General features: G+C 49.6%; 1 protein-coding gene across 4 annotated transcripts in view; it reads right to left on the reverse strand.

Annotated features, from left to right (window-relative positions):
- The window catches only part of UBE3A (ubiquitin protein ligase E3A), a 42,634-nt gene that overhangs the window by 12,242 nt on the left and 11,494 nt on the right, over window positions 1-18,898 (reverse strand). Inside the window, exons 2-7 of one of the 4 annotated variants that reach the window (XM_070400295.1) lie at window positions 18,092-18,155; window positions 16,246-16,364; window positions 14,620-14,765; window positions 13,250-13,294; window positions 6,038-6,342; window positions 3,346-4,610 (exon numbers count right to left, since the gene is read on the reverse strand). In XM_070400295.1, coding sequence (XP_070256396.1) covers window positions 3,346-4,610; window positions 6,038-6,342; window positions 13,250-13,251 — 1,572 coding nt within the window. In that variant the 5' untranslated portion in view covers window positions 13,252-13,294; window positions 14,620-14,765; window positions 16,246-16,364; window positions 18,092-18,155. Of the gene's footprint in view, window positions 1-3,345; window positions 4,611-6,037; window positions 6,343-13,249; window positions 13,295-14,619; window positions 14,813-16,245; window positions 16,365-18,091; window positions 18,156-18,898 lie in introns of all 4 variants that reach the window. The other 3 variants (XM_070400294.1, XM_070400293.1, XM_070400296.1) reach the window with 3 other exon arrangements.

Consider the following 18,898-nt stretch of genomic DNA (forward strand, 5'->3'; position numbering starts at 1 on the left):
AGGGTTTTTCAAAATGCTGACACGCCGAGCTCAAAAGGTTCGCCATCACTGCCCTAGATCAAGGTTTTTCAAAACTGCCAACTGCAACTGGATAGTGGGGCGTGAACCCACTCAGGTCTGCGCCCAACGGAGGGAATCAGAACGCATTCCACATGGAATGGCACCCACTGTCCTGTGACACTGTTGCCGCGATTCTATGTACAGAGAGAACAAGACCAAATCGATCTGGGAATCGTCACCTTCTGGAGACTCTGCACGGAGACTCCAGCGTGGAGGCGTGCTGTCCTACACCACCGCGCTCGCTAACACCTACGCCAGCTTGACCAGCATCACTTATTTGTGAGACAGCAAGCTCTCAGCTGCTGTGCTTGCAGGAGTGGTTTTTATTTTCTTCTTTACGCTTTCTGGTGTTTTAATTTTTTTTTTTTTTACAATAAGTATATGTTACTTTTAGAATCAGGAGCATCAAATGTAAATATGTAAAAAGAATTATTTGAAAAACAGGCAGCAACTGAATTCTGCTGGTGACAACTTCCCATATTATCTGTCTTAGATTATCAGTCCAGATAGAAATAAGTGGGTCTGACGAATACTGTACATTTACATACCCGTGGGTAGCCTACCTTTAAAAATTTACTTTTAATTGTGGTAACAAATACATGCCATAAAATTTAGCAACAAGCATTCAGACAAAGACCATTATTATGTAAGAGATTACATTTTTTACTTTTCTTGAAAGTAACCAATTTCAACCCATTATTCAATGAGAATAATTAACGAATTAAATTGTAAAGGTGTATCACTTTTCACAGAGACATCAAAAGCTGTCTGGAATGCAGGATATTCGAAAATTGGAAAGATATGTCCATGAACATTCTGAAAAGGTCAATTTGTTTACAGCTTGAAATGAATTCATGTCAATGAATTCATCCAGACCTGGATCTTCCTCTCTAGGTTTTGTTAAAGGCAGGTCTGTGTTACGTTAGTTTAGTAAGGAGACTGGCAGGAGAGACCACTGGGGAAATTGAAAGGAGGGTGCAATGATGAGTCCTAGGGGGAAAGAGTCGTCCCACATGGGAGGGGCTAGTTCTTAAAATGGCTCTGAGGTATCTATTTGTGGAAAGACAGCTTATATTTTACTAGATTTCTGTTTTCACACTTTAACCCTCTGAAATTTGGAAATACAAGTGACAGCATCTTACAACGAATGGGCAGCATTTTTTCTTGTTTAGTAGCAATAATAGTGTGTCCTGCAAAAAACGGTATCTTACGTCCAAAAAAATGCTGTAAACACACAAAGTCTTCTGTTGACATCAAAGACAGTTCCTCTAAGGACTCCAGCCAGGAAACAATTTGCTAGTCTAATTTGAATTACATGATACATGAAAGCAGTGAAGACATATTCTTCTTAAAAAAATACGTAATTACTAGAAGCCCGGTGCACAAATTTGTGCACAGGTGGGGTCTGACCAGCCTGCTCCGATTGGGGCTAATCAGGCTGGGCCAGCAGCGGGGAGGGGCTGTGGGCGGTTGGCCAGCGGGCCCCAACCCCTGGTCAAACTCCCCCCACCCCAACCCCAATCGGACAATTGGCATATTAGCCTTTTATTATATAGGATTAATTGAAGTTACTGCCCATTCCTTTTCCTCCAAGCTTGTCAGTCTTACAATTAATAACTGAAAAGTGAGACCCAACAGAAAACATGTTCACAGAGTCACGTATGTGGTGACTGTTTTCTGGGCCTCGTTTGTCAACAAGTAGATGAACACCAAGGCCTTTTTAGCTACTGAAGTCGAGGATCCTATGGCCTTAACTGTTTAACTCTCAGTACTGAGCTCACTGCACAGCGTCTTGTTTCCTATTTTCTTCCTGAATCCACAGATCATACAAAAGTGGCCAATAGGCTTGTCTGTCCAACTGTGACATAAGATAAGAATGAGCATTAAGAAAACCAGGCATATCCTTAGGGAACAAGATGCTGAAAACCCCTGGGTCCTTTACAGTTCTCCTGAGAGGATGCCCTTCTACGTTTTGCTGTAAGCCCGCTTTTGTGACGACTACGGAGACTAGTACACCCTACGAGCATCTCAAAGAGCACAGGCCACTGACCAGTTCTGACTTCCAGGGCCTACGGTGATGCTTCCTTCCTCCTCTTCCCACATGGTGTTATTTTTGAGGAGGAAGCAAAAGGCAGGCAGTAAAGAGTGACATCTGCTCAGTGCGAGCCCCGAGAAGCCCGAGCAGCCCCCGGGGGGTGGGTCCTGGTCCGTGTGCTCAGCAAGGTGCCTCCCCCAGGACTCCAGGAGCAAACTGCTCTGTGGACACACGGAGTGAATACCGATTCATAGCAGGCCCAGTCATATGCAGCGTTGACGTATTAAGCAGAACTCATTTTTAAAACAACCTGTTAGCATTTATTTAAAAAGCTCAATTCATTTTACCCTATTGCCTGCTTCAAATAAAAGGCCTTACATACCAAACTGGGTAACTGTTTCCTCAAAATCCAAAAAATAATGTTAAAAACAGAAATAAGCACATGGACAAAAAAGTGCCTAAATTTTTGCTGGCTCTTCACCTGCCTGACCCGGGGGGCGGGTTGGTTAGGAGCAGAGGCAGATGAGGAGTGGACACTTTTTTAAGCTCCGGGTCGGACGAACCTCAGGGTCCTTCCAGTGGGGCGTGCGGTTCTGCTCTAACAATGGGAATTCAGAAAGACCTCGCGGGCTCCCACAGAACCTCACTCGGGTCCGTGCACAACACCCTACACGCAGCTCCACGACTAAAAGCACTGCCTGCTGACCCCGTGCGCCATGGCGCGGCCGAGCTAACACCTGACACTCACACTCACTCCCGGCTGCCCCCCCACGGCCCTTGGTCCCAACCTCGTCTTTCCCCAAATCCCCTTCTCTCTTTGGGGTTAGCGATCAGGATTTAGACCTACTCTTGTTTCCGAAGAGGGGGGACCATTATAAAAGACAACCAGTGCTTTGTGGAACACACTGTGTAAGTGGGACAGAAAGGAAGTGTAATACTTATACTGACAATTTTTAAAAATGCCGGAAGGAGACTTCACTTGGGGTAGTGACCACACAATACAACCTCCAGGCGATGTGTTCTAGAACTGTGTACCTGAGGCCTATGTCATTTTTTGAAGCCTCTGTAATTTTATTAACCGATGTCACCCCAATAAAGTCCATAGAAAGGAAGAAACCTGTCGGTGTGTTCTTGGTTACATAATACCATTTCTTTTGTTTTCAGGCCACTTATGAAATGAACTCACTGAACTGTGTCCTAGTGATGAGGTGTCGGGCCTAGGACCACTTTTTAAACACTAGCCCACTTACCCGGACAAGTGCATCGTCTATGATATGGTCGCGCCTGACTTTGAGTCTCAGGTACGGGTTCAGCTGCTGCCCCTGCACTAGGCTGTACAGAACAGTGATTCTCCGCTCGCTGTACATGCGGATCCTGTTGTCATAATACAAGCCCAAGTTCTTGGTGACGGCATTCAATATAAAGGGACAGGTCATAAAGGAGAACTTGTTCTCCGTCTCTACTTTGAAGAAAGTATAGTCCTTGTCCATCTCCAGAACATCGTTCAGCGGCTCATTGATGAACTCTTCGAAAGGGATGAGTGGTTTCCGACAGTCCAGGGTCTTCACGCCCAGCTCGGTCTCCAAGGGGTCCACCCGGGGGCCTTTCTTGTTTCTCCTTTCCTCCCCCAGGAGCTCCTGGAGGGTCAGCTCGCTGGACTCCGGGAGGGGCTCGTCGTCGTCCTCCTCGTTGTGGTTGGTGTCCACCTCCCCGCCCACCACGTTTGCATAGTACACCATCTTCAAGCACTTGGAAGCAGCCACAATGGCGTCGTCGTCATTCACAAGGTTCCTCTCGCTCCCCAGGTTCCGGTTGTTGAACTCATTGCTGATGACCTTGTACGTGATGAGCTGCTGGAAGGTCTCCATCATCCTCCGGATCTGCTCGGCACTGTACTGAGACCACAGCCGCACCAGCTTCCCCTGGGCGGCCAGGGGCAGCTTGCTCATGGCTTTGCAGAACAAGGGCAGCGCCATCTCCAGGTACTCGGGGCTGTGGAGGTTCCTGTTCTCCATCACGATGATGAACAGGTTCAGGTAGTTGGCGTCGCGGGAGTACACGTTGTGGTAGGTGAGGTCGCACTCCACGTTGGGTGACAAGTACACGAGTGCGTTGAGAAAGGCCGTCTCTACCTTCTCGTTCGAGAGCAGCCTGCCGTAGACCCTCCGAATGGCCTCGATGTCCACGGACACGTCCTCGGGGCCCGGCTTCTGGGAGCTGCCACCCGTTCTGGAGGAAGAGGCCTCGGAATCCTCCTCCATCGCGGCGGCCACGGCGGCGACGACGGCAGAGCCCGTGGCCTTCTCCTTCTCGTCTTCATCTTTGTCCTCGTCCTTGGCCTGAAGAGACTTCAGTTCCTCCTTGGTGTGCTGCTTGACCTTCCGGAAGCTCTGCACCAGTGCCTCCGCGCTGGAGAACACCCTCCCGATCACACGGATCAGAGGGGAGTAGTCCTCTCTCTCTCTACATAATTCAAGAATTTCATAGACTATGTCTTCTGTCAGGTAAGTCACATCTAGAAATCAGAGGAAAAAAGAGAGGACAGTTATTTATGGATGTTTAGTGTTTTAATAAGTTCTAGTAAAAGTAAAATCACCACATATCGTGCATTCAATAAACACCATTTATGACTGACCATTCTGTTTTTAATAAAGGGCTGACACCCACACCTCGCCATCTCTTCTGTCCTTCCGTGCAAGGCTCCTGAGCTCCGCAGCTCCCCAGTCGCTGTGCATCTCCCGAGGCTCATTCACCCTCGCGCCCTCGCCCCGAGCAGCACTGCTACCTAGTCCAGTGATGGCAAACCTATGACACTCGTGTCAGAGGTGACACGCGAACTCATTTTTTTGGTTGATTTTTCTTTGTTCAATGGCATTTAAATATATAAAATAAATATCAAAAATATAAGTCTTTGTTTTACTATGGCTGCAAAAATCAAAAAATTTCTATATGTGACCCGGCACCAGAGTGAAGTGAGGGTTTTTCAAAACGCTGACACGCCGAGCTCCAAAGGTTCGCCATCACTGCCCTAGTCACGCCCCGTCCACAAGACCAGAAAGCCCGCGTGAGGAAGGTCCCTTCAGCAGCCCCTTTGGAGCCTCCCTGTCTGGCTGCCCAGGCGGGCATTCTGTGGGTGACTGACAACCATCAACACGCCTTCCTCCAAGCTGAGGCTGACAGACACGGCCATCTGCGGCCAGCGGTCAGGCCCGAATAAAGCAGTGAGCTCTAGCTCACCTGCGTCCTGAACAAAAAGCTTCCTCTTTTAAAACACAATCACCTATGAACCAGGAGGCCGCGGTTTTTATCCCTGGTCATGGCACCTGCCTGGGTTGCAGGCTCGATCCCCATAGGGGGCAGGCAGGAGGCAGCCGATCCACGTTTCTCTCTCCTCGTGGATGTTTTTATCTTCCTCTCCCTTTCTCTCTGAAATCAATAAAATATATTTAAAAAAAAAAAAAAAAAGACCTCCATGGGCAGGCGATGCTTCTTGGCAGCGGAGTGCCAGATGCCTGGGGGAAGGTGAGCGGAAGGTGGGAAGAATGTACTAGAAGGGAGACGGGATGATCTCTCAGGTGACAATTACATCTGCCCTGGGAAGTAGAGGCCACCCCACCTCCGTCCTGCACTTGCTGGGGTCCCTCCCTCACGCCCGATATTGGCCTCATTTAGGAGATCGGCTGCCACTTAATACCTTTTTCCTAGTGGAAAAGGGTTTAAAAGCTCCCATCCCTCCATGAACAGACACTGCTTCTCCTAAGAAACCATGAGAGCAGCACACCAGCTAAGTCACTGGCTCCAATACCAGAGTAAAGAAACCGTTCCCACTCTGCTGTCATGTCCGAGGAGGCACACAACAGACAAACACACAAAGCCCTTCCTCGTTAAACCTCCAAGCTGGTTTTCAGTCAAAAATTCTCCATGGGAAATGGAGCGCCTTACCTTTGAAGTCATTTCTGGCTGCTAGCCCGTCCTTCTTGTTCATCTTCACGTCAGAGCAGGAGTTGGCGGCGCCTTTCGCGTTCTCCAGGTACGCGGAGCTCGCCCCTTTCTTGGAGGGATGAGGGTCACAGAGCTTCGCGTTAACCTTGTAGAGCTCGAGGGCCTTGATCGCGGCCGCATTGTTGTCCATGCGCAGGAAGGAGGGGCAGGACGCACAGCACTCATTCGTGCAGGCCTCATTCCCACAGCCCTCGGTTAGCTGGTGGTAGTAGCGTTCTATGAGGTGCTTTGCAGCTGCTCGCTTCCTGCCAAACAGCCAACAAGAAGCACAGCGATTAGTAAGCCCAGAAAGCTCCCCGATGCCAGCAAGTCAGGCAGGCTCGGAAGTCGTGAGCGCGCACACGCAGATGAGCCGTGGGGAATGGGGACCTGCGGGCACAAGGCTTCCTCAACGAGTGAGATACTCGGTAGCTGCTTCCTATGGGACTATGATGAACACAAGGCTACCAGTGCCAATCAAAATACTGTTTAAATAGAGTATGTTTTCCTTTGGTTTAAGGGGGGGGGGGGGGGGGAGCTTGTCTGATGGTAAACATAGTTAAACTGTTTATCATAACTGGTGACAATCACAAGGTTTATGGTTAAGAGTTTCAGTATTTTCTCACTTTAGAAATTAACATTAAGAAATGAGAGTCTATTTAAAGTATCGGTCCAACTTTCCTTTATATAATCACCATGTTATTTCAACCATTTGTAAAATACCTGCTTTATATTTATAGTTAACAGAACTTCTATCTAGAAGAAAACATGTTTTCCCCCTTATCTTCCCTATGGGGATTTTAAAATGAATTTATAAATGAAATATCCAATACTGTGCTGTATCACACCATCTTGACCCTAAAACATGCTGTTCCACTTCCTCATTAACCTCACGCCACAGGAACAGAAAGTATTTCCACTCCCCTTCACTTGGCGTGTAGGTGAGGGTCCCCGGGGACACTGCAGAGGCAGCCCCACTCCAGGGCCGGCTCGGCCGAGACCCGGCACCTCAACTGAAGCAGAGGAGCTACTCAGCTGTTCCTTCTGGTCCCACGTTCACATGCACAGGAATAAGAACGACCCAGAAAACCAAAGCCCTACCCAAAAGCTGCCTCAGTTAATGCTCAAACTGTTCCCACGATGCTCTCCCCGTTATGCAGGACTTAACGGCAAAGGGCATTAGAGTTTGGGTCTTGTTAACTGTGAGATGCGTCTGTTAATCGTGACACACTGAGCACTCCCAGGAGGGCAGAGAAGCAGGAGGTGAGGGAGGGGCACGTCAGTAAGTCCAACTTCCCCTCAAAATAGGACTTTGTCTGAAACTGTCAAGGTGACGAGAAGTAACAGTGCGAGCACACCCTGTTCATCCTGGCATTTCTAGTCTTCACGTGTCCCGGACAGATTCACCACTCACCATGCGAACACACACACACACCCTGTTCATCCTGGCATTTCTAGTCTTCACATGTCCCGGACGGATCCACCACTCACCATGCGAACACACACACACACACACCCTGTTCATCCTGGCATTTCTAGTCTTCACATGTCCCGGACAGATTCACCACTCACCATGCGAACAGAGACACACACACCCTGTTCATCCTGGCATTTCTAGTCTTCACATGTCCCGGACAGATTCACCACTCACCATGCGAACACACACACACACACACACACACCCTATTCATCCTGGCATTTCTAGTCTTCACATGTCCCGGACAGATTCACCACTCACCATGCGAACACACACACACACACACCCTGTTCATCCTGGCATTTCTAGTCTTCACATGTCCCGGACGGATTCACCACTCACCATGCGAACACACACACACACACACCCTGTTCATCCTGGCATTTCTAGTCTTCACATGTCCCGGACGGATTCACCACTCACCATGCGAACACACACACACACCCTGTTCATCCTGGCATTTCTAGTCTTCACATGTCCCGGACGGATTCACCACTCACAATTCGAACAGAGAAACACACACACACACCCCACTTAAAAACTGCAGGGACATGACAGAAGGATTTTTATTATATGTAGCTGTACACAAGCCCATTTTTAAAATACAGATGATTATTCTACATATATTCCCATGCAAACGACTGAAGAGAGACGACAAGTTTCCCGTAAAGGGGCGGCCGCGCCCTCTCCCAAGGGCAGGAGCTTTCTCTGCCAGAAGGGAAACAGGAGTGTGTCTCTTTTCTGGAGGAAACTAGGATCAGTTACCAAAAGTCTTCAAAGTAACCAGAGCATGCGCCATGGGGGTGAGAGATCCCACTCGAGGGAAACAATTGGACAACTTTTGGAAAATGCAGTGTCTGAAACCTGAAAAAAATCAACATGCCTACCAACAGACAATCACTTGCATGCTCACCATTCACACACGGAATAAATAAAAATCACAACGGAATGGAAAAATGTGGCGAGGAACAGGATTCCTCACACATCGCTACAAGAAGGCAGCAGCCCGGGCAGTGAGCTCACCCCGGAGCCGGCTGCCCGAGGACCTGCTGGCTCTGCCCCTGGGATGGGTCCCTTACCGGCCCCGGGTCCGAGTCCTCCCTGAGGACTGCGTGGCTGAGAGGAGCGAGTGAGCGTGTGGCAGACATGCCTGCAGTGAGCACCAGGCAGGAGCCATCGCCGCCCTCCTGAGTGCGTGAACGGGCACGTTAACCCTCGTTCCGCAGATGTGCACGGCAGCCATCTTACAAGCCTCACGTCCAATCAGAGATGTGAACCCAGGCCCGACTCCACAACCTGGGCTTGTTAATGCCCGAGGGGATTTAACACCAGAAAGGGAAGCAGGCGCCCTGTGTGACCTGCTTCTGCCCGAGGACTGGGACCTGCAGCTCCGCTCGGACGGGATGGGACAGGGCGGGGAGGAGCCCCGCGAAGCCGCCTGGTCACCCATGGGATCGGGCATAGGAAGCGTCCTCCTGCCTTCCTCGCTGGGTGACACCTGCTCACCTGGGCAAGTCTGTGTCCCTATGAGCGCAGAGCACACAGAGGGCCTCTGAGGGGGATGGGCACCTCACAATGACAGTTTGGTAATAACTGGACCAGGTGAAGCCTCCACAGGAGGAACCGTCAAATCACAGCGCAGGCCGTCCAGCCCGCCACCTGTCCTTACAGCCTGCGAGCTAAGAATGGTGTTTACAATCTTAAATGGTGGGAAAAGTCAGGAAAAGGGACATTCTGTGACCGGGGAAATGATGACAAACCCACGTTTCCGTGTCCAAGCTCACGCGTGTCCCGACTGCCCACGGCTACGTCCGCACGGCCACGGCAGACACTGCGCGGCTGCAGAGCCTAAAATAACCCCCACCTGGCGCTTCAGGGAAACACGTCTCAAGTCTTTATTTAGCGCCTGCTCGCTGCCCTCCAGCGACACTGCCATCCAACCACACGCTCCGCACACTCTTCCCCCCAGCAAATCAGTGCAGCAACATGAACGCCTTTCCCCAAATATAATGAGACAAAAGGACAGGGAGGAGGAGGAGGAGAGGAGGAAGAAGAGCTACGAGTCCCAGTTCTCAACAAAAACAAAAAACAAAACCCCCATCACAATCGTAATGAAAATACCAGAGGATACGCTGACCATGACTCTGCTTCACCCGTCACGGTGCAAGCACGAGGGAAGGATGCCTCGTGGCCCCGCCAACGGCCAACCACTGGGGCTGGAACCACAGAAGTGGCTGCCGAGAACCGGGGAGGTGGCAGTCAGAAAAGATCTTAAATTGACTGTCACAGGCAGTTGGGAAATAAGCGATGAGCACAGGCACGAAGAAGATGAGCCGTAAAAGCAGCAGCTGTCAGAAAGCGAAGACGTGCCAGTGAGTAATGAGCAAACAAGATGCAAATCAGAATTAAAAACGACAGGAAAGAAACAGTAACTGACATGCAACATACAACTAACGGTGGATAAAGTAGAGAATAAAAGAAGATAAAATGGCAAAGTTCAAAGAGTGTGTGACGATGTGAGTAGTGACTTTAAGTGGAGATGAAGTCGGGTGAAGCTGTGAGGAATCGAGACGCCGGAGATGAGGCCGTGGACACAGCACTGCTCACTGGCTTCCCAAAGCGGGGGCCTCTGCTCCCTCTAGGATGCTGCCTTTGCAAACACACCACCACCACCCATATGTGAGGAGAGATTCTGGACGCGTGAGCAATGGCACCCGACACAGTGCCAGGCCTCACAGAGAGAATCCCTGCAGACACCCGAGAGAGCAACCGAGCTGAGGGACCCTAGTCCAGCCAACAAGACTGTAACTATAACGTAACATACAGTCTCCACTTAAACTTTTTAAATATAAATCAATAATTTTACTGTTTGAAATATGTTGAACAGAATAAACCCTAATGAATGATTTATTGAGCTTTATAACCCACAGTGCTTGTTATACAGTAAATACAAAATAAAATTATACAACTAAATATGTACATAAAATCATTCACCTTTAAAAACATTTTAAGGGGTCACATTCTACATTAAAATTATAGTTAATAGATATACATACATATATATATATATACACACACACACACATATATACACACACGTATATATCCATCCACCTCCCTCACAAAACACGTGTCATGTCTAAGTGCTCGTGAAGACGTGGGTGTTACTATCGGCGTGCCCTGGCTGTGCACACACGCACTCACAAACACACGGATTGCAGAGAACTCCCATGTCTGAAAGGGCGTGAAAAGGGCAGAAGTGAGCACTTTGCCTACGTTCAGTAGTTCATTCCCTCATAACAGGCATTTACCAGTGTACGCCAGGCACTCCCACTAGGCCTCCGTGCTCGTGTTCAGTGAGCAGACAGACGACCAAGAACCATCTGAAGCCGCCCAACGACAGTCAACCCCAAGGGACAGACCCGGGGGGAGGGGCGGGCGGAGGAGAGCTGGCCCTTCTGCCATGGACCTGCGTCAGGGACTCGGCAGAGACCTGGCAGAGACCTCGGAGGCGAGCGAGGGAGGGAGGGAGGGAAGGGCACCAAGACATCAGGGCGCGAGGCCGGGCAGATGCAGACAGAGGCGAGCCGGAGAGCAGGGAGGCCGAGTCGGCGGGTGCTCGTGCAGGGCCTCGCCGACCTCGGCGTGGACTTGGAGGGTGGGACGTCCCTGAAAGGTCCAGAGCGTCAGGAACCTGACTTCCCGCGACACAATTCACCGTAAGGGACAAGGGAGCGGCCAGACTCCTGGGGACAACTCCGTTCTTTTGGCCCAAGATGACAGCCTTCATCAGCCACAGAGGTGAAACGGTATCAAAAAGGCAGTTAAATGATCGCTATTTTGAGGGTGGAGTCCACAAGATCGGCTGATAACCTGAGTGAGACAGAGAAATCACGGACCCTTCCGAAGCCGCTGCTCAGGGCTGGGAGCGTCTGGCGTTGGGCCGTCTAAGGCCCAGGAGTCATTCGGTCTGGCCCTGCCAACGCATTCGAGGTGAGTCCTGTGAGCAGGCTAATTTCTAAGCTGATTTTGTAAACCTAAAAATAGTAGTAAGCCTGGTAAATTTTGTTATGATCATTTTAAAAACGAAAATCCGAGGAAAGAACGAAGGTGAAATGTCCTCATAAATGTGGGACGTGCACGTACGGTCCGCGGGGATCCACAAGGCCCATCAGCTCTAAGGTTTCCGCTGGGACAGGAGCCTGCGCTTCAGCCCGCGGGTCCTGAGCGCGTTCAACAACCGAGCCCTCCTCCCGCCGTGCCTCCCGCGGCCTCCGAGCAGACAGAAGCCGTGCAGCAGACCTCCTCTCCCCGAGAAAACCAACCTCGTTTGGGCAGGACTGGCCGACTCCCCGCTCTCGCCTACAAGCACGTGGAACATCACCCCCCCCTCTCTGCCCCCTTCTTCTCCTTTCAGAAGATGGGGGTTTAGTTCTTACTCAAGAGCACTCCCTACACCTACCTTCTTCTTTCCAACCCTTATGCCTCAAAAAACTTGCTTCCATAATTTCAGCCTCTCCTGTACCTGAAGCTTCCCAAATTCCCACAGCCAGTCACCGAAGCCTTGCCGATTTCACTTTCCCAGTACTTCCCCGCATCCAGACCACCTACCCTGAGTTCCCACCCTACCACGGCCTCGAGAAGGCGCCCTTGACTGAACCACTGAGCTCACCCCACACCACACACTTCTCTTCAGTCCTGTTTCCCTGCTGCCCAAGTTATTAAAAACGTGTCGAGCAACGTTACTGCCCTTCCTTACCAAACCCCTTCCTCAGCCCCAAACACTGTCCGACAGGCCACGGCGCTGCCCGGAGCACGCAGGCCCTATCCTCTCCCTCAAGCCTCACCTCCCGCACGTCCCGGCATCCAGCCAGCCTGTGACCCGGGCTCCTCCGCTGCCCGCCCTCCCCGCTCAGGTGCTGCTTCACGACTGCTCGTGCGTCTGCCCAGCACGGCCTGCCCTCGCTTCCGGCCACCTACCTCCCAGTCACACTTGCAGATCTACCTCGGCCGCTCTGGCCTCCCCAGCTTCCCTGCCCTGTGGATCGGGGTGTCCTGCCTACCTGAGTGCCCTGGTCCTCCTGATGGTCCCCGTCACCCCCGGCCTCCTCCCCCCACAGCGACGGGAACCATCTGCGTCCGTCTTTCCCAGGGAGGAGACTACGTTTCTGTAGGCTGGCAACAGATCCATATGCACCCCTGCAGGCCTGGCACAGAGGGCACGTGGTCCATGAGGTTACCCTGAGCTCTCCACACCGCTCTCGTTTCCCCAACAGATCCGTATGCACCCCTGCAGGCCTGGCACAGAGGGCACGTGGTCCATGAGGTTACCCTGAGCTCTCCACACCGCTCTCGTTTCCCCAACAGATCCATATGCACCCCTGCAGGCCTGGCACAGAGGGCACGTGGTCCATGAGGTTACCCTGAGCTCTCCACACCGCTCTCGTTTCCCCACAGCTGCGAGGGGAGCAGAAAGACCTAAGAATCCAGGAGTGTGCAGCTGTCCACTGAGAGGGAGAAATCTAGCAACAGAGCACCAAGGTTTAGAGTTAACTATTTAGTAGGAAAAATAGTGGATATACTTCTATCTCCCGATTTATCTTTTAAAGCATTGCTCTCTGAACAGAGGGTTCTTTTCGAACATGAGGCCCCTGACAGGACCCCGAGCTCGAGAGGCGCGGCCGCCGCCCACTTACATTCGGCTGGCTTCAGTGTCGTCGGACTGCGGTTCTCCTGGCGATCTGTGAACACAAGTGGGGAAAGCTCAGCAAGACGCTCCACGCTCCCAAGAGGGGCAGGTGTCATTTGGGGAGACAAATTTGAAAACAACACTTTATCGTTGACAGTTTTAAAAGTAATTCAAGATTTCAACATGAGAAAAAAGTGGTCAGGTCAGATTGCCATACAACACATTTATTTAGGCCTGACTAATAAAAACTCTGAATTTTTTTATTAAGGAAAGGAAACTGTGAAAACACTACATTTAGATACCAACATATAAACCAGTATGACGTCACTAATTATTTACAAAGCCAAATGCTTTTAGTGGAAACATACACTATGAAACTTTCTACCCCAAAATGGTTCCCACGGCACCAAAGGTGTTCACAGCCCCACCCGTGAGCTCAGGGCCCCCCGCTGTACTGCTGCCGGGCTGTGGGACTGGCAGACACAGAGGGCCCACAGCCTCACACCGTCATTATCTGGTCCTCTTAAGAAAGTGTCTGCCTACCTCTGCTCTAGACCAGTCATATTTAACCGGACAGCCTGAGTGAACTGCGAGACAGTTGGGCCGGGGTCACCATCGGACCGTGGCTGTCTTGGTTCACTAGCTTTCCCTGGAAAGCCCTGGCAGGATAGGCGCCCTCCGGGCATGAGGGCTCCGCTGTGGTAACTCCCCGTGAATTAACATCCGCTATAAACAGCTGCAGTTATTTTCTATTATTTTTAATAACTGCTGCTGTCTCATGTAGAAATTCAAAACTCTAAGACACTAAGCGTGGGGCATTGGCCCAATTTTGCCCGTCGCTACCGCGCTGCTAAATCAACCCCCGCCACCCTGTGCTCAGTTATAAACAGCATCAGTCAGTGCATACTGAGGTGGATCAACAGAACACTGATTTCTAACACTTTCAAATTCTCAAAATAAATAAAACCTATTTTAGAGTTCAAAAGCTAAATGTTCGCAATGACATTACAAGAACTTGATTTCTGAATTTATCAGAAATTTTGAACAACTTCAGCAAAGGCATCTTAAAATCAGAGCCACCGACAAAAGACTACGTGTTGTGCACATTTCTTATCTTTAAAAAACTCATTTCTTTATCAGACTTTCAAAATTACCCCTCTATGGGTCAGAGTCGGGGGGAAAAGCGACTCCAGCAGCTCAAGTATTTGCTTTATGTGTTCTCTGCAGTGTATTTTACATTTTCAATCTCGTACAAAACTACATCAGAACTAAACATCGGGACATGCTGGCGGTGGCAGTGACGTGGCAGCGACTCAAATGCAAAAATCTCACTCCACCCTCTCCCCCGGGGAGCAGGCAAACCCCCTGGTGACACACCTGGTCTCCACCAGCCTTGTGGGCAAGAACCCCAAGATTGCTTCCAAACTGGTATCTCTCAGACAGAAGAGCTAAAAACTGATGGTGACCCCATGTGCCAGCTGGCTCATTTGGGAAAGTGCGACCCTCCAGCACCAGGTGTCATACTGTAAGGAGGCAGAGCAGGCTTGCAAACAAAACAAACCTGCTGGCACTGAGGGAAGAGAGGCAGATTAGCAGCTTTCAAACACGGAGGTGGCAACACTTTCAAAGGAACAGGGAAAGAGGAGGGGGAATGAGGGCAGTGACAGGAAAATTAAAACACGACAGCAAAAGGGTAAGACACAAGCGAGAAGGCAAGTCCGAGTCCTAGAAGCACAGTGTGACTGCCGCCAGGTGGAGAGTCTGCAAGGGACAGAGGTTAGAGACATCGTCACATGTAACCACATTCCATTTTCTGATCCCTAAACACGAGACTATAAATATTATAGCATCGAAACATCTCCCAACTACTGCAAAGACACTACATGATCATGTAACATTAACAGGTTAAAGCAAGCTACTCAAAGCCATTATAGTCAAACCAAGAAATTTAAACCAATCAGTCTAAAGAAAAATATTAAAAAAGATTGAAAGACTATTACCCTAAGCAGATCTATTCTAGGTCTCTTATACATGGTTAACACAAGTTGTTTTCACTCAATATGGAAATTGTTCTTTAATCAAGAGAAAAGTGAATATACACAGAACTAGCAAAAAATACTTTCTAGCAGAGAATAAGTAACAGAACATATCTGATGAAATTTCTAGTCACTCTGTTTATAGCACATTTCTACAGTGTTCTAAATAATTTATCAAAAAATATCCCAAAGTAAGGATTCCAAACTCTCAAAACTATGAAGAACCTAACATCTCACGACTTTATTCTTTACTGCCATGTTTTTGAAAGTCAGGATCCAACACACGCTTGCGATTTCACCACAGTCAGGAGAGATAATCAAAGGAAAAACAAAAACTACTGACTCAGGTTAACTTGCAGTTTGTTAGAATAACATCAGAAACAAAACTTTAAAACCGAAACAATAAGCAGGGAACATTAGAAAGTAAGAAAATAAATCTTGGAAGAGTCTCAACTGTAGGTCTTGATTTGGCAGAAAATGTGATCCCCACCCACCCACTAATCTGAACACAGAAAACCCCCATGGAGGCTCACTTGCAACCCTACTGCGTGCAGCTTCTCCAGCCTGCAAGACACGCGGCTACCTCCACTGAAACTCTCTAGGAGAGAAAAGTATACTCGTTTCATTACAGTTGTTAAAACTTCCAGAAATGCTCAGTTAAAATTCTCATAAAAGGCACACTTTAAAATGCATATTAATAACTTTTTCATAGTTTTTACAATGTTCAAATAAAATGTTTATTGACATTTTTGAGAAGCATTTTCCTGTTCACTCATACAGACAAGTCTGGGGGAGGAAAAAGCATGAACTACTCTAGAAAGAAGATTAAGTGGAGAAGCAAATCAAGTTTGTGGTCCCTGTTCTTAGCAGGACGTGCCCACCAACTACACATTGTCCTCGTGTATTTCCAGCCCGTACGTCGCTCTACGACAGCCCCTAACGGCTGTAAAATAACGTTCAAAATTACCTTTTACAAGCTGTGGCCATTCGTTGACATCAGGGGATCACAGCTTTGAGTCACTGATTAAAAACAGGTTGTCACACCAGTCTAGCTGCTAACTTGGTCTGAGCGTAGATTTAATAACTCTAATAAATTAAACAAATCTTTAGTTAGAACACTTTAACACACACACCCGATTCACTGTTCACACATCATCTTCAAAGCTTCCAATTAGGTGTCAATGCAACATTCAGCAGAGGAGTAATTACAGAAATTGTTTAAGGACTATTTTCCAGAATTTACTTTTCTTAAGTGACCTCTTCCCGGGAGAAACGTGGCCACCATCCCTTGCACTTTTATGGAGTCTCAGTTTACAAGCACAGCCAACAGCATGTTGTCTGGGTCTCACGGCAACTTGCTGAGGCTCTCACCTGACCAGGGCAAACACGATGGTGAGAATTTCAGCTAATAAGCAAGCAGCCTCGGAGCGAGGAGCGGACTTGCCCAAGACTTCAGGTTAGCGGTGAGGCTGGGACGAAAGCCAGACCTGCTGGTCGCAGACGCTCGGCTGAGGTCAGGACCAAGGGCTCGTTTCGTGCAACCAGTTCTTCCCTTGACGACCTCCTAAATCTGAGAAGCCAACTCAGGGAAGATGGGACTGGGAGGGAGGAAAAAGGACCCTGGGCAGTTCACACCTTAAAGTGAAGGCCGGAGGTGGGTCCCAGCAAGGACCCAGACCCCACTCGGAAGAAGGGCCAGGTGCCCAAGAGCCCAGGGAATGCAGAGCCCACACCTCTGCGGCCTGTAAACATGGCTTCACGTTCAGAGGAGGGCGAGGGCTGGCCTCAGGAGAGGACGATGACCCTGGAAATCACGCCCTCTCCCAGGTTTTCCTGTCTCCTCCTGAGAACCTGGACATTCCCGGGGCCCTCTGGGGAAGAGGCACGGGGGACCCCTGGAATGAACAATGCTCCCTCTTGGGCTCCCATAGGCGGAGAGTCCATTTGGATTTAGGAGGTTCAAGCAATTCTAACTTTCCCACCTGTCAACGTAACAATGAGAAAGCCACACGGCCTTTAGGTCATCAATGGAGGCGCACGAGCTCATGGCGTTTGGAGATGACATGGCCGAGTCCTCCCATCCAGCCCCTCCTCGCGAGGGCCAGTGCTGGACAGACACGGGCTGCAGGGCCAGCCTGCACGCCCCTCCCTTTCTCACCTGCTGGCTGGAAGTCTTGGGCAAGTGACTTAATCTCTCTGAGCCCGTTTCCTCGTCAGCAGAACTGAGAGAGCCAGTCCCTCTGTCAGAGACTTCATTTGGATGAACGAACTCACATAAGGACGTTGAGAACCGTGCCCAGCACACAGTAAGGTCTCAACCAGGGGTCCCCAAACTGTTTAAACAGGGGGCCAGTTCACTGTCCCTCAGACCGGTGGAGGGCCGGACTATAGTTTGAAAAAAAAACTATGAACAAATTCCTATGCACACTGCACATATCTTATTATGAATTAAAAAAACAAAACGGGAACAAATACAATATTTGTATTTGCATGTGGCCCGCGGGCTGTAGTTTGAAGACCCCTGGAGCAAATGGAAGCTATTTTTAACTCACAGCCTAACAGCCAAAGCTGGCTTCTCCCTCTTCTTGGGCACATTGCTTTACTCCTCACAGCACACTGGCCCTTCTAAATTCTTCCACAACCTATTTGGGCCCCTCGTACGGTCCACCCGGTGGCCCTGTGGCTTAGCGCCAAGCACGATGCTCTAAAACTGACAGGCACCCAAATCTGCTGAACACATTTGTCATTACTCTAGCCACAACATTAAGACACATGTGCAATTTTGAATTCCAAAAAATAAAATAGAAACATACCATATTTCGCCAAACTTCTGAGGAGCTGGTGGATTCTAAAATCAGGATCTTACAGCGTTTTAACCTAAAATATAAAACACCTCACTCAGTTTTTTTACATAGACAACTGGATAAACTTTCAAAGAACATTTTTTCTACCATTCACTACAAAAGCAGATTCATCCTTCATAACGTCGACGAGCATCCACACACACACACCCAGCAACAGGGCCCGGGCTGCTGTGGGAGGGCAGGAAGGCGGTGAGGCCTGCGGCTCTCCGCTGGCAGACCCACGGCTCCTGTTTGCACCCAGAGCTCAGAGCTGGTCCTCTCTCCTCCGACCTCCTCCACCGGGGCTGACGACAGGCCTCCAGTGCCCGCACGTGCTCTCCGGGACTGGGAGAGCCCAGGACCCTCCCACCACAGTGAAGACGAGGCCAACCCGGGGGCATTCAGTAGAGCACTAAGAAGGGCCCGCCTCCGCCTTCGCCTTCGCCTCGTGGTAGTTAGGGACCCCACACTGAAGCCTTCTGCAGACACACCCTCTCACAGCCTTGCAAGGATCAAGCTGACCAGCAGATACTGAGCTGGCATGTCAGACGGACAGACACTAACAAAATCCACTCACTAGACAACAGACTATTACAGTGTACATCATCCACGGAGAAATTACTAAATATGCAAATAAGAAATTTAGGCCCATAACCATCAGAAAAAACAAGCAATAAAAAATCCTGAAATGAAAGATGGAACCAGTAGACAAGGACTTTCAAACAACTACTGTCAATATGCTCGAGGATCAAAGGAACATCACTGAATGAAGAAAGA

Source organism: Myotis yumanensis, unplaced genomic scaffold, assembly GCF_028538775.1.
Source record: "Myotis yumanensis isolate MYYU_CA2020_CCGP unplaced genomic scaffold, mMyoYum1.0.hap1 SCAF_20, whole genome shotgun sequence".
Classification (NCBI taxonomy): domain Eukaryota; kingdom Metazoa; phylum Chordata; class Mammalia; order Chiroptera; family Vespertilionidae; genus Myotis; species Myotis yumanensis.